This window comes from Coffea arabica, chromosome 6c, assembly GCF_036785885.1.
Source record: "Coffea arabica cultivar ET-39 chromosome 6c, Coffea Arabica ET-39 HiFi, whole genome shotgun sequence".
NCBI lineage: Eukaryota > Viridiplantae > Streptophyta > Magnoliopsida > Gentianales > Rubiaceae > Coffea > Coffea arabica.
Genome location: NC_092320.1, coordinates 16,008,825 through 16,024,903, shown reverse-complemented (window position 1 = coordinate 16,024,903; position 16,079 = coordinate 16,008,825). Strand labels below are relative to the sequence as shown.

At 34.3% G+C, this 16,079-nt stretch overlaps 2 protein-coding genes across 3 annotated transcripts; both read left to right on the top strand.

Annotated features, from left to right (window-relative positions):
* Positions 1-982: 982 nt before the first annotated feature.
* Positions 983-2,184, top strand: LOC113694136 (NADPH-dependent aldehyde reductase-like protein, chloroplastic). The gene has a single exon (XM_027212991.2). The coding sequence runs from the start codon at positions 1,157-1,159 to the stop codon at positions 1,943-1,945; it is 789 nt and encodes a 262-aa protein (XP_027068792.1). The 5' UTR covers positions 983-1,156; the 3' UTR covers positions 1,946-2,184.
* A 1,705-nt stretch (positions 2,185-3,889) lies between these two features.
* On the top strand, positions 3,890-9,126 carry LOC113692355 (potassium transporter 5). 2 transcript variants are annotated; one of them, XM_027210750.2, is made up of 8 exons: positions 3,890-4,249; positions 4,644-4,869; positions 5,464-5,706; positions 6,580-6,630; positions 6,910-7,170; positions 7,270-7,437; positions 7,717-7,971; positions 8,069-9,126. In XM_027210750.2, exons 1-8 carry the CDS (start codon positions 4,028-4,030, stop codon positions 8,995-8,997), a joined length of 2,355 nt encoding a protein of 784 aa, XP_027066551.1. In that variant the 5' UTR covers positions 3,890-4,027; the 3' UTR covers positions 8,998-9,126. The 2 variants fall into 2 exon arrangements, with proteins under 2 accessions (XP_027066551.1, XP_071909209.1); XM_072053108.1 differs by lacking the exon at positions 4,644-4,869 and having other exon boundaries at positions 3,891-4,249.
* The last annotated feature ends 6,953 nt before the right edge of the window (positions 9,127-16,079 follow it).

The following is a 16,079-nucleotide window of genomic DNA, read 5'->3' as shown; positions in this document are numbered from 1 at the left end:
CGAGTATGGGAGGAGAGGGGGCATGGTTGTAAGACGAAAGGAAGGGGAATGAGGAATAAAACAAAACATATGACATTCCAAAAAAAAAAAAACTAGATGAAGAAAAAGTATCAGAAATTACTCAACAGGGAGTAAAAAAAAAAGACTAGAGCTTGACATGGCATTGGTGATACAACTAGTTATGATACTTATCTTTTTTCTCTAATTTCAAGGCCCTTAAGTTAATGCATACCTGCCAAATTAAATGCACATTAGTACAGTAGTAGCGCACTTATCGCCTTCGGATCGGGTTGAGGCGCCGGGCCCGAGCCATAGGAGATTAGTCGGGTCCTATAAGAATTGACCCAGACACCCCTGTGTCGACAAAAAAAATAATAATAATAAGTTGTTTTGAAACTAGCGTCCAAATACGTAAGATATAATTTAGAAACTCTATATTCGAATGCAAGTTCTCAAGACTGGGTTCAAAATTGTCTAAGACCAGAATTTGTTTGTCCCAGAACATTTAGTCTAAGCTTCAACAAAATACTACTGCCATGAACTTATCCCTTTTCATAATTGGTTCTTTTTCATGAGCCTTTATATAATAAGCCCCTGTCAAGTAGGGAGTCATTGGATTGCAAGAGTTTCAAATAAAAATCTCAAATTTTGTTTTGCTTGCATCATACACACAATTTTTAACTATCTTTTTATCTTACATACATCACATCAAAAAAAATACTACAGCAATTATTTCAAATAACCTCCGATCCAAATAATCTATTTGACTATCTGTCCAGATTGGACTTTTTTCAGTCCTTGTTTTCTGTTTCTCCCACTTTCAATAATTTGCACTGTTATATAATGCTGAAGGGCAGAATGGTCCAACTCTTTGCATTTGGTGACCTTAGCAGTGACGACTGAAGCTAACAGATCATCGTCCAATTATCAAAAGTCAAAACAAGTCCGATTCAATTTGCTACGAATAAATGATAACCGAATACAAATTCGGAAACATCCAGCTCCCTGCATGGCTCCCTCCTACTGCCTCAACCTCTAACTCTATATATATATGGCTGCTTGGGATCTTCTTTCTCCCAATCACTTGTAGCTGTAGCAGTTGCAACTCACTAGGTAGCTATTAGCTATAGGCAGCCTCCAATTAAAATCCAATTCCATGGCTGAAGGAACCGCTCATTCCACTCAATCCCTCCCTCTCCAAGACCGAGTAGCCATTGTCACTGGCAGCTCCCGAGGAATCGGGAAGGCCATAGCCCTCCATTTAGCCTCACTCGGAGCCAGACTCGTAATCAACTACTCCTCCAATCCTACTCAAGCCAATATCGTCGCTTCCCAAATCAATGGTAACTCCACCAACCGTGCCATCACCGTCAAAGCCGACATTTCAGACCCTACTCAGGTCAAGACCCTCTTCGACTCTGCAGAGTCAGCCTTCAACTCTCCTGTCCACATCCTCGTAAACTCGGCAGGCATCATGGACCCCAAGTATCCCACTGTTGCGAACACAACTATTGAAGACTTCGACAACATCTTCAACGTCAATGCTCGGGGGGCTTTCTTGTGCTGCAAGGAATCCGCCAACAGGATCAAGCGCGGTGGAGGGGGGAGGATCATTTGCTTAACGACGACCTTGGTGGCAGCGTTATACCCCGGGTACGCGGCATACGTGGGGTCCAAGGCGGCCGTGGAGTCGATGGTGAAGATACTGGCCAAGGAACTGAAAGGGACGGGGATTACGGCCAACTGCGTCGCCCCGGGGCCTATTGCAACTGAGCTGTTCTTTGAGGGGAAGACGGAGGAGATGGTGAAGAGGGTGGTGGACATGAATCCCTTTGGTAGATTGGGGCAGACGGAGGACGTGGCTCCCTTGGTTGGTTTCCTGGCAAGTGACGCAGGGGAGTGGGTTAATGGACAGATTATTCGAGTCAATGGCGGCTTTGTTTAATTAAACTTAATACACTAGCCAGTCACTATTTTCATAGTCAATGCCCCTTTTTCACTTTGACAAATTCTGGTAATTAAAACCTTTTCTTGTCTTTTTTTTTTTTTTTTTTGCTTCTAAGTTTTTGGCTTATGATATGTATTTTGAAACACAAATTCAGGGAAGGGTTGTTTTTTGTATCATCCATGGTCAAATGTTTTGAAACAATTTACAAGGTTCTAAGGGACTGTTCAATATAGGCACTTCCCTTGAGGGGCATAGACTCTCATGAGTAAGGATTTGAACAGTGTAATTTGTAGCGACCATGAATTTTTTTCAAAAGAATTGGAGATGTAACCATTTAATTAATTGGACTTTTTATAATTGAATTAAACAACCAATAATATTGTTGCAACATATAAAATATATCGATCCCAAGCACATCGAAACTCGCATTTGTAAACAAAATAATAATAATAATAATAATAATAACAATGCTTCCATGAAGTGTGAAAAAAAAAAAAAAAGGAATGTGTCCATTTTATTCTTATCACAAAACAAGCTAGGGTTGGAGCAAAAAAAAAAAATTTTTTTTTTTGGGAAAATGGTGAAGAATTGCCTTCAAAGGCCTCAAGAGGCTGTAAAATACATTCATACAAAGAAAAGTGTGTGTGCGCACCCCTTTTTTTCTTTTTTGAGTCCAGAATCCATTCTTGATATTGTTGTCTTTTATGACCGGATAATTCCTAAGCGCTTCAATGCAAGGCATGTTATAATCACTCTCTGGGTAAATTTGGAAAACAAAAATGTATATGATCACAATTGTTAAAAGCAATTGTTAAATTTGACTACCAATTCATTTTCTTTTATTTTTTCCTTTTTGTAGTTTTTTAATGGTACAAATTTATTAGCCAAAAATGACTGGATTCGGAATTGACTGCTCCTAAATCGTACTAATCAGTGTAAAATATCTGTCAAGTTCTACCTGCCTATTTTACACATTCACCCTGATAGCAAAGCCCCGTAAATAACCAAATCTAATTTAATCCCTTTTTTTTTTTTTAACGCGTCTACAAATAACTATTTCCTTTTCTTTTTCTTTGTACGTGTCTGCAGATAAGTATTAGTACACCTACCATACTAAAAAGTCTGAATTGTCCTCATAATTGTGCCGGGGCTCCCATAAAAAGAAAGAAAACAAGTAGTATATAATGTTTGGATAGAAGATTATTTGGAATAATTGCTTTTAAAATACTGTAGCACTTCTTTATTGTGATGTATATGAGATTAAAAAAATAATTAAAAAATATGTTTATAATGTAAACAGATAAATTTGTGTATGTAATTTACTATCCAGACACACTTTATATAACTTAGCAATAACAAGAAAAGAACAATGACAAAAGACATTTCTAAAATAGATCGAAAATTAGAAACATATGACGTGATAAAATATCTGTATACCTACTCCACAACATGACAAAAAAAAAAAAAAAGAAAGAAAAGAAGAAGATTGCATACCAAGCATTAAAACGGCAAGCTTAATTCGCGAAATTGTTGATGAATGATGTTAATTCAATTTTCTTTACGCGACTTGTACGCGTACTAGGTAAAGCTAGTCAAACTTTTTTCAATCAAATCCCAAACCAGCCAACCAACTCCATCTAGAGGAGTTAGCCACCACATTAATGTGCTTCAATATGAGATCTGAGTCTCTTTATAGAGTAGATTCCCCCCTTCCCCGCCTTCGTAGGAGTAGGAGTAGGCTAGATATGTGCCGTTACACTTAGTTGGGCCTCCTTATATAGTAGATTCCCTCCGCTCCCGTAGGAGTAGGAGTAGGCTAGACATGTGCCGTTACGACAAAAAAAAAAAAATCACACTAGCCAAATGAATCCATATAAGGAGAAAACCTTTTTCCCACTCATGAATCCTGCTGATGATATAAATATGGGCAGTTTTGATCCACGGAGGAACCGTGTGGTATCCCAAAAAAGCTCATTCATGCATGGCGACGGCGTGTAAATATAAATCGCTTCTCCTTTCCTTGATACTTCCTCAGCCTGGCTGACTAAATCTCTCAGCCCTTCTCCCACTAGAATCTGTATGTGGATAAAAATGTCTACTAGTAGTATTGCTGAAGAGGTTGCCACTCAAGAAACCAACACTCATGAGACTAAAATCACCAATGAAATAAGCAGCGGTGAAAGTCCTCCATCCCAAATACAGCTCAAAGAGCAGAAACTTTCTTGCCGGAAATTCTCAAGATATGACTCCTTGGACGTTGAAGCCAACAAGCTTCATCCCATTAATCACCATAGCTCCAAGGTTTGTTGTTCCAAGACAGTAATTTCTTTTCATTTTATTTTATTTTTTCGCTTTTGGGGGCGATATATGTTTGATCTATGATCGATTTAAAGTGATCCAAAGAGTTTAGAAACAAGAAATCGATTACCTATTGACATATATATAAATACACACATCTATGTTTTATGCTAATACAAATATGCTTGTATTACTCTAACTTAGAGTCAGAAGCGAGCACGAGTGGTAAGCAACTCAACCATCTATTCTTCGCGATTAAAAAGTTATTTATACTGCGATTTAAAGACTTTTGAGGTTGATATGATTTGATTTATCTTTGTTCTTTTTGTGAGTTATTGGGAATTGTTTGTCTAAATAAACCCTTTTTTTTTCGCTTGCTATTTATTGCAATTTGAAGAATGGAGGATGGTTAGTAACCTTGCATTTGGCTTTCCAAAGCATTGGTGTGGTCTATGGAGACATTGGGACATCGCCTTTATACGTACTTTCCAGCACCTTTCCAGGGGGAATTAACCATAACGATGATATACTTGCTGTTCTCTCTTTGATTTTGTACACCATCACTTTGATCCCCCTCATCAAGTACGTATTCATTGTGCTACGCGCAACCGACAATGGAGAAGGCAAGACCTAGCAGCTATTTCTTTAAATAAGTTTTGAACTTTCTTCACTCGGCAGCTGTTTTTACTTCATCAGAGCAGTTTGAAACGAATTCTTGCAAGTTTCTTTTTCAAGAGAAAATAACAAATGGAAAGGGTTTTCACAAGGAAAATAAAAATTGGTGTTACCAAAAAAAAAAAAAAAGTGGAGTTTAATTTTTAGACATTGTACATACTGTCTATAATGTTTTCCTTTTGTAGGTTACCGTGATTAGTGTTAAGTGCAGATTTGTGTCACTCATAATTGAGAAGATTTGAAGAGATATCTTGCATACGTACTGCTTCTGTGACCGAAATATGCATAGTCATAGAAGAAAAGAAACGCTTTTGTTATGTGGATTTGGGGAATGTTAAACCAAGGACACTTTTAATATCAAAGTTCTGGCTATCGAATTAATATTTCGCTTGGAAACTTTTAATAAAGTTGTTGGAAGTTATTGAAAGATAAAATTTATTTTTGTAAATGAAGATAATCATTTTAAATCTTTAACATTTACATCATTTCATCACTTATTCACTTATTTTTACATACAAAAAATTTTTGTCTTATGTATTTAGGTGGAACATTCGCAATGTATTCTTTGATATGTCGTCATGCCAAGATTGGATTGATCCCAAGTCAAGAACCAGCAGATCAAGATGTTTCGACTTTTCAGCTGGAAAATCATCGGTTGCTAAGAGCATCCATATTCAAATCCAAGCTAGAAAAAAGTAAATTTGCCAAATTTTTCCTCCTAATAATCACAATGCTTGGTACATCCATGGTGATTGGGGATGGTATTCTCACTCCTTCAATTTCAGGTATGTTCTTCCTTTACCTCATTCTCATGCGACTTTAAGCTGTTCTAAAATAATTAGTATTACCTATTTGCAGTTTTACATCTCTTTATGAATAAGTACCATATGCGCTGCGAATAGGTACATGGTATTATTCCTATTATTCTACCTATGTAATTGGCATGTAATAGCATCCGCCTAGGAGAGGATCCAATTAGACCAGCGAGAATTAGAGGAAGAGGATTCGACCTCTAGAAGTGCACTACTCCGAACCTTTTGAATTTTATTATTATTTTATATTTTACTTGATAGCCAACTCGTATAAAGAGAGTTGGTTGACATATAATATATAAGTACTGTAAATATAATTTTGATATATTTTGTCTCCAAGATCCACTCAACTGATAGCAACAATAGCGAGTTGATCATGAAATTTTGATCAGATTTCAATTCCCTTCGAGTTTGCTTCCAAGACCCACTCAACTGACAGCAACATTAGCAAGTTGATCATGAAATTTTGTTCGGTTTTCATTCCTTCCGAGCCCCCCCCCCCAACCAAACAACCCCAACCCCCAAAAATAAACATCCCAAAGAAAAAAAAAAATCAAATGCACATGGGTTCTGTGAAAGTTACTATTTACTCGCATGTATAATAGGGTAATGCCATTGATTCAGCTGCAGTAAGTGGGATAGTACAACTGCTGGGGCACTGCAAACCATACGTATGTGGTCCTTATTGGGCTCGAGTATCTCAATAGCTCTAGCCAGCTTGAATTCTATTTCCAACTAGGCCTCATAATACTGATTAATTTCCCCTCACTCAACTTTATGAAATTTGAACAATTTGTACTGTCAAAGATTAACATGTTCTCTGACATTCAATTTGTAAAAATGCAGTTTTATCAGCAGTAGGAGGGATCAAAGAAGCTACCTCTGCCATGACAGAAGGTACTATTGAACTCAGAAATTAACTTAAAACTTTTGTGTTGTATCAATAATATCACTATGTGTTTCTTGCTTGCCTTCTTTCTGCAATATCAACAACATTACAATGTGTTGTATGTATACTGCATTTTAAAAAAATTTTACATGTGCAACATGCATTTATCTATGTTGAATCCAATGGTTTGTATTCGTACTTCAGTAACTATATCATTTATTATTTTTGGGTTTGTAAAGCTTGAGGTACTTATTTTGTTCTCAAGAAATTGAGTTTTGTTCTTGTAGAGAGGATTGTATGGATATCAGTTGGAATTTTAGTCTTCCTATTTATGTTTCAAAGAATGGGAACGGACAAAGTTGGCTACGCGTTCGCTCCTATAATCTTTGTTTGGTTCATATTCATTGCTGGCATTGGCATCTACAACTTCATCAAGTATGATCCTCTGGTTATCAAAGCTCTGAACCCAAAATACATCTTAGACTACTTCAGAAGAAATCATAAAAATGCTTGGATTTCCCTTGGGGGAGTGGTTCTTTGTACAACAGGTCAGCTTGTATTTCTCTCCATAGAATTGGATACCTCAAAAGGAAATGTTGCTCTATTCTCTGAACATCTTTTCCTGAATTACCTACCACAAAATGCAGGAACTGAAGCATTATTTGCTGATGTTGGTCACTTCAGTGTTCGATCCATACGAATCAGCACGTGTGCTGTGACTTACCCTGCACTTATATTAGCATACACAGGACAGGCTGCGTATCTTCGCAAGAACAACTCAGATGTTTCCGATGCCTTCTTCAAGTCTATTCCAGGTCGATAAATTTGACTATTAGATTTCAATCCTTTTTTTTTTTGTCTTTTCTTTCTTTCTTTTTCTTCTCCAAATTAGAAATTGCATCACATTTTATTATGCATGAATAAAAAGCTCCCCAGTAATATTGGCTCAACGAAGTATGGAAGCCAGTCATGCATGACAATTCATAAATTTGATTGCCATACCTATCCTTAATATAGAATTGGACTTCCAGGGATGGAGGAAAGGGCAATTATATGCTTATAATTGCTAAGTAGGTACGAAATTTGTAATACAGGTCCCATGTATTGGCCAATGTTTGTGGTGGCTATCTTTGCTGCAATCATAGCAAGTCAAGCGATGATCTCTGGTACTTTTTCGATAATTCAACAATCACTATCACTGGGATGCTTTCCTCGGGTGAAAATTGTTCATACATCAAGCAAGTATGAAGGCCAAGTTTACATACCCGAAATCAATTACCTTTTGATGGTGGCTTGTGTAGCTGTCACTCTTGCATTTAAGAATACAGTCAAAATCGGCAACGCATATGGTAGGTCTTCTTTTTTCTCGTTTCCTTTTTTCCAGGAAAGAAAGTTTTCGAATCTTAGTTCAGCGTCTGATGTTCTAGTACCATTTACTCAATGCAGGGATAGCTGTGGTTTTCGTGATGACCCTCACATCAGCATTTCTAGTGCTCATCATGATTATGATATGGAAAACCAAGATTCTTCTTGTTATTTTGTATGTTCTGGTCATTGCATCAGTGGAGCTTGTCTACCTAAGTTCGGTTCTCTACAAGTTTGATCAGGGCGGCTACTTGCCAGTAGCTTTTGCGATGTTCCTTATGTCCATCATGTTCACTTGGAACTACGTTTATAGGAAGAAGTACTACTTTGAGTTAGATCACAAGGTCTCTCCAGAGAAGCTAAAGGAGGTAATCATCGATACAAACTCTTACCGCCTGCCTGGGCTTGCAATCTTCTATTCAGAACTTGTCCATGGCATCCCACCAATTTTTAAGCATTATGTCGAAAATGTACCAGCACTCCCCTCCGTCCTGGTTTTTGTATCCATCAAATCGTTGCCTATCAGCAAAGTTCCAATGGAAGAGAGGTTCCTTTTTCGTAGAGTAAGGCCTAATGATCTGAATGTGTTCCGCTGTGTGGTGAGATATGGATACACAGATGTGCGTAACGAGCAAGAGCCCTTTGAGAAATTGCTGGTTGAAAGGCTGGGTGAGTTTATAAAGGAAGACTACAAGTTTTCTATTGTTGAAGAATCTCAGGGAAACCATGAAGAAATGGACGGTGATGGATCAGGCAATGGTGAAAATGTTGACCATGATCAGGAGGCAGTGAAAAGAGACATTGAAGTACTGGAAGAGGCATGGCGTGCAGGCATTGTTCATTTTGTAGGGGAACAAGAGGTGGTGGCAGGAAAAGGAGCTAGCTTAGGGAAGAGGATTTTGATAGATTATGCATTTAACTTCTTGAAGAGGAACTTGAGGCAAAGCAATGAGGTGTTCGATATTCCTCAAAAGCGAATGCTCAAAGTTGGGATGACTTACGAGCTGTAGGACATATTCCAAGTTATAGCTACTAGTGTAATTTGCCTTCTTTTCACCCTCTAATTTTCTTCCCTATTACAACTCTCTTTTCAAATACTATTGAAGCAGTACAATATCTTAAGTTCTTTCTTTCATCGATGGAATGTGTGTCATATATATATATATAAATATATATTCCAAAGCGGCAAGTGATTTGTATTGATTATAAGTAACTTTACAGTAGTAAGTAAAGACTCGATCAAAATTGTATAAAAGTGTTCAATGACATTGAAGATTAATCACTTCCTCGTCTTGATATATGTCTAAAGCATAATTACTAATTCTATATGTACTAGAAACAGTTCACGTACTTTGCGCGTAACTCTATTAACTCAAATATAACATCTCTTAGGTATTTTTTTTTTGTGAAATTTGATTGTTTACCTATTAATAGAATATTTTATATTTTCAATTTCCTTAACCAATTGTTGTTAGAAAGACTATTCAAATACGAACTCTTTGATATATTGATTTTTTAATATATTTGAGCTTTCTTTTTCTTTTTGGATTTATTTTGAGCTTTTTGGTAAATTATGGATTCAACTTTGATAAACAATTCTTAATGCCGTTATGTTCCACCAAATTTGCTATATACTCACAATATTTTTACCATTAAATCATAATATTATTTTTTTTAATATCATACAAATGATGTTGTACGATAATTCAGAATGTGGATAATAGTATTTGAAACTTATAGTGAATCTACTTTTCCTATTTTGTATGCTTACCTTATGCCTCTAAGGTACAAAATATAAAAATTTCTTATCAGTATTTAGTTCTTGTGTTTGTACTGGTAAAGTAAACAATAATAATCATTCATTAGATGAAGGAAGAAAACAACTATTTTGGCTAAGAACAAGAGTTTATGGAGTCCTTTTGGCTCCCTTTAAACTCTTGTATTATTTATTTTATTTATTAATAAAATAAGAGGTTGGCATCTCTCCCCATATACGGGATTTGCCATTAAAAAAAATATTATGGCTAAGAAAATTTTTTGGAAAGCAATTAACCGAAGAACGGGAAGTTCACTTTATAAAACCTAAATTAACTAAATTAAATTTGAAGCAATAGTTAAGGCTACTTTGATTTTACAGAGATAAAAACAAATTTGCTTTACACTTCGTATAAAGTAGTTTTCAACTCATCTACATGTTGAATGAATTATGCCTTACTTTCGAGATATTCATAAAACAAGTGTGTTTGGATATAAGATTATTTGAAAATTTTTGAATAAAAACATAGAGTTTTTGTAATGTAATGTATGTGAAACAAAAATGATCATTGGAATAATAAAAAGATAACTAACAACGTATTTATTACGCAACCAAATCAAACATTTTGCAAATAAGAAGCTATCCAAACAAAGATTGAGAGAATATAATTTAGCATTTTGTCAAATAAAAAAGAACTAAAAGTTGACTATAGTTTTGTTATAAGATAGAGCAAATTCTCAAATATTGGTAGTTTTAAAGAAGTTTTCCCAAATAGTGAGAAGTTGAAATAATGTGTTCACCAAATGCGTCTTTTAAAAAATGCATTTATTGAATACATTTCCAAAAAAAAAAAAAAAAAGATGCTTAGACAAATAAAATAACGCATTCTATGTCCCTGCCTTTTAAGGAAACAAGGCATTGCGGATTTTATCCTTTGAGAAGAGGCTTGAAAAATGCCATCTTTTGAGAGTTAATTTTATAAAAAAAAAAAAAAATCACTCATTTTGAAAATTTAGTCCATTTATGTCTTGCCAGTTTAGCCTAACTCTGGTCCACCAATGAAGTAATAGGATGGGAAGCAGTTTCAAAAACCTTTCCATCAATAAAATTACGGTGAAGTCTCCAGGGTCCACCCCTATACTACATAAAAAATTTGCTTAACAATTCAGCAATCTGTTCTACAGCCTAATCTTCCGCTGCACTAGATGCTAGATAGTAACCTTGCTGCTAAAGCCATGCAAGATTCAAGAGTCCATTTCAACATGACAAATCTCTCAACTTTCTTTTGTATATATTTTGCAACTGATTGAATTCAAAAACAGTGAATTATTATTGTATTTCAACATATTCAAGAACTTGAAATATGTCACATTCATGGTGATGAGGGTGAAGATTAATCCCCAGTTCTTTCATTCTGAGTATCTCTTTTTTTTTTTTTTTTTTTGGTGTCCCGCAGAGAGTGCACCTGCAGACTAATTCCCCCGCCCCCGTAACTTACTGGCAATGAGACTCGAACCAGGGACCAATTCCCTTCTTCAGCAATCCCATGCCACCAGACCAAGTCCCGGGGGCTCATTCTGAATATCTCATCTCTCTACATCTGATTATATAGAAAATAATGGCTTTTGTTGGACGTTTCTTGACAACGTAACGTTCCACTACTTCTTCTCGTGCATAGGATTCTAATTCAGCTTGGATTCATTATTTAATAATGTTTCCAATATTTTGGGTTAAAACTTCCCAGCAGATAAAAAAAAATTAATTCAAACTTAATTTTACACATCATTTGCAGAAGCTATTATGTTGAGAAAAAATTGTTCTATACTACTACTCCATCATATTACCCCAATAGGTAAACTGATAATCTCATTAAAACTTAATTACTTCTGTTTGGAAAACTTTTTTTTTTTAAAAAAAAAAATTTTCTCAACAAAAATCCTGAATGGCCTTTTTTTTTTTATCACACTTGCACTCTTTTCTAGCTTTAAAAAAAAAAAAAAAAAAAACTGTCAGTACTAGGGATCCGAAAGTTGGGCCGTTGGTTCAGTCTTGGGTTCAAATTGTTTTCACCAGCAGACAATCGTCCAACGACTAATAGTTTGTAAGTAAGTTCTATCTAGCTAAAAATGGTTAAATCATGGGATTTATTGGGATTTTGGAGCATGAGCATTGGACCCTGTATATGAACAACTCACAAGATTGAGCTGTGCAAAACCAAAGTTCTAAATGGGCTACTTTTGAGCCCGGTTTTACCATCTTGTAAACTTGTACAAGCCCAGAAACTTCTTGTTCGTCCCTTTTTTTTTTTGGGGGATAAGTTGTTTTTTTTTGAAGGATAAGTTTAACTGCAAAATTTTACTATAAAGATTCTTAAAACAATGTTTTGCACTTAGATTTGTACTCCATTTTCTTGGATAGTAACTAGCTTTTGGTATGGATTATACACATATGTACATACACTATGACACTTGTATATTACTATATTAAATTAAGCAATGCAAGATCTTACTTCATATTAGGGATAATTTCAGAAACCTCCCCTGAGGTTTCTGACAATTTCACTGAGCTCCCTTGAGATTTGAAAAATTACACCTACCTCTTTTGATTTAATAGTTTTAGTAACAAAACCTTAAAATATTATTGACTTGGTCAAATTTTTAAATGAATATCCAAAAATGCCCTTGTATAATGAGTTTTAATTTACTTTCCCGTACAATTATAAGATTATCTAGTATAATTATAAGAAAAATGTGCCAAATTTTTATGCCTATACATACTATTTGATAAACAACTATAATAATAATTTTATCACTATGATAGAATACTTTTGATGGTATTTTACTATGGATTTAAATTTATAAGATAGAAAAAATTATTGAAATAATTCATTTAGAGTTTAAGAATTTTTTTAGTAGTGAGATTATTATAATTTAGTAGTAGTTTTGGGCCATTTCCTTTTGATTTAGCGTTAGTTTTAATACCAAAATATAGAAAACAAAGATCAGCAAAAACATTGGATTCAATATAAAGTTAATTCATCAAAAAATCACTAGTTTGACATTTGGTTATAATAGAAACTATAGGTAATAGTGGTGGTAGTTCTACAATTTTATTGGTAAAAATTTTAAAAAAAAAAAGGAATAAGAAGGAAATAGAATAAAAAAATAATTTTAAAAGTCATTATGTGTATAAACATACCAAACAAGGAAATTTCATTAAAATATTTAAAGATAGTATTGTCATTTTAAATGACAAGAGAGGCATGCGTAATTTTTAAAACCTGGAGGGAGCTAAATGAAATTGTTAAAAACCTCAAGGAAGGTTTCTGAAATTATCCCTTCATGTTAATACGTATAATTAGGCTCACTTCTTGCAGGGTTGATCTTTATCATGTTAATTAGCAAAAACTTACAAGAGAACATATTTTTGCGGTAGTTCTCAATTTAGAAAACCGTAATGTTGAATTGTTTATTCATGGGATTTTGCGGTACAGGGGACAACTATGTTTGATGATCAGAATACAAGTTTCAAGTGGCGCGCCTTTCGAAGCTTATATTTATACTATACACTCGTGCAATCTCGAAAAGTGAATAATATATTATAGATCCAGAAAGAATTATGGTCAATTTTTTCTGCTGGCTGGCTAGGAAGTAAAGTTGGGGATGAGGGCCTCAGCAATTATTCTTTGTTAGAACGTAAATGATGAAGATATGAACTGGGATTAAAGTCTAAACTATGATAGGGTGGTGCAGATGAATAGTGCCTACCATAGTCATTAATAAGTACCCGTCTTTATTGTTCACGTATCAAAATCGATTTGTAAAAGCATCAATTGAATTTGGTCCCGGTTTTGGGTCCTTGTACTTCCTAAAATATTTGAAATGATGAGCAATTTTCAACCTTGGGAGTTCTTCTGGTGCGCAAGAGAGACAGGCTTCCAACTTGCAGTTGGAACAGGAGGAGCAGCGTTTTTCACATCCCAAAGGAATTGCCGGAACAGATAGAAGACTAGGGACCTTTTTGTTCTTGTTAGGCTATTTTCTGCCTCCATTTATGTCCTTTGCCGCCCATATGTTTGTGTGTGAACCAGACATTTTTTACGTCCCATTCATCAGTTTCCTAGTAATTAATCACAATAAGAAAAACTAATTGTAAAAAACCAAGAAACGAAGGTTATCTGTTCTCGTTTGGCATGTTACTCTTTTCCTTTCTTTTTTTTTTTTTTAATATGCTTTTCGAACTTAATGAAGAAGTATCATACTTTATTGTCAACAGAAGTAACGTTTCTGTTCATCATTGAGAAGGGTAAACAACAATTGATAGAATAAACTTAATGAGAATGTGAAATCTCTAGCTACCATTGGCTATAAAGTAATCTTTAGGTGAAACAATTCTAGATAGTGTAGTCTATAGGCACAATGAACTCGGACGTACTGATCAAACTCAACTCCCTTAAAATATTGTGGATGCCTAAACTAAATCAGTGCATATTCAAAGCCTAAACTCACTTTGAACTCGGACGCACAGAATATTTGTGTTAGTACATATATTTGTCGTATTAGTTTCTATTTTTCAAGTGGGAGGCGCCAATTTCTTAAATATTAAATCCCTATATAACAAAACGTGAGTGCATGCATGTTAAACAAAAAATGTATTTTCTTCTCTAATTGAAATGACAAAGCATGTATATAGTACGAAAATGAAACTTCACTAACTTTAATAGATGGAGGCAGGATGTTTGTTTAGGGGAACAGATTATAAATATCTAACTCAACTAAATGATCATGAGAAAAATTAAAAATAAACAAAAAACACTTTATTTCAAAGTACTATCTAGATGTAATATTATCCACATAGTAATTTCCCTATACAATATTCTGTTATCATCATGTAATTACGAAGTCAATCACTTAACAAGTCACTTTTTTTAGGGTTAAAAACAAAAAAGTTCCCTGTGGTATACCTAAAATACATAAAAGCCCCCCGTGATTTCAAAACATACAAAATGACACCTTATGTTTTGAACTAAATTGTAAACTAACAGAATTCGTTAAACTTAACGAAAATGACAGTTTCGGCCGTTAAACTTACGGGAATCCGTTAAATTTACCGTTAAGTTTACCGGATTCCGTTAAGTTTTTCGTTAAATTTAACAGATTCCGTTAAATTTAACAAATTCTATTAGTTTACAATTTAGTTCAAAACATGAGGTGTCGTTTTGTATGTTTTAAAACTACGGGGGCCTTTTCTGTATTTTAGATATACCACGGTTTTTTTTTTGTTTTTAACCCTTTTTTTTTAATAAGGGGAGTAATTGTTTTTTAGCAAGTGAGAGGTGTGATTTTAGAAACACAGAGGGAGAAGAGCAATTTGAACCCATGATCTTTAAATTCTCGACCTCAATCTAACTTAACAAGTCACATGTTGCCTTGGATGTGAATAAGTCTCCCATCCATCCCAAATTCATTAAGAAAACTATCAAAGTGTAGTAGGAAAGCACAAAAGATTATTATGTTTGAAATGAGAATTTTAAACCTATAAGATTGTGATCAAGATTCATCCTACGAAACTAATAGGGAATTAGGGTTACAAATGATGATTAAGAGATATACAAGTCAATAAATAAATGACCTAAAAAAATCTTCCCATAATAGTAGCGAGCTAGTGATTGAAATTCCATTTTAATTGGTATCTTACCTTTTGCTTTGAAAAAATCGTTCAAAATGTCCCTCATATTTTGTAAAATGACTTTTTTCGTCCCTCACTTTTAAAAGTATAATTTTACATCTCTTACAAATTCACATTGATCAAATTTAGTCCCTACCTAAATTTTTAACTAGTTTTTGACCGGAATCCACCACGTGCCTTGCACGTGATCATTTTTGAGGGGCAAATTTATCAAATCAAATTTCACAAAATTTGATTTTTTCGTCAATCACATTTTACAAAATGAATTTTTTCGTCCCTCACATTTTAAAAAATAAACTTTTCCATCTCTCATTGATCATGTGTATGAATAGTTTCTTTTTTTTTTTAATTCATGTATATATCTATTTGATTTCACTTGAACAATACAAATAGCATGTAATATATTTGTATTTGATTTAATCTACAACTACAATTAGCTTATTTAGATGAAATTAAATAAAGATATATTACATGCTATTTTGTACCGTTTAGATGAAATCAAATAAATAAATAAATAAATATATATATATATGAGTTTTCAAAAATAAGAAAAGACTATCGCACACATAATCAATGAGGGATGAAAATTTTTATTTTGCAAAATGTGTGAGACAAAAAAATTCATTTTGTGAAATGTGAGGGATTATG

Bases quoted from the DNA above. Each gene is read 5' to 3' on its own strand.
- LOC113694136 (XM_027212991.2), top strand. From the start codon at position 1,157: ATGGCTGAAGGAACCGCTCATTCCACTCAATCCCTCCCTCTCCAAGAC.
- LOC113692355 (XM_027210750.2), top strand. From the start codon at position 4,028: ATGTGGATAAAAATGTCTACTAGTAGTATTGCTGAAGAGGTTGCCACT. The intron at 4,870-5,463 runs GCAAGACCTAGC...TTATGTATTTAG, and splicing joins CGCAACCGACAATGGAGAAG to GTGGAACATTCGCAATGTAT. The intron at 7,972-8,068 runs GTAGGTCTTCTT...TACTCAATGCAG, and splicing joins CAAAATCGGCAACGCATATG to GGATAGCTGTGGTTTTCGTG.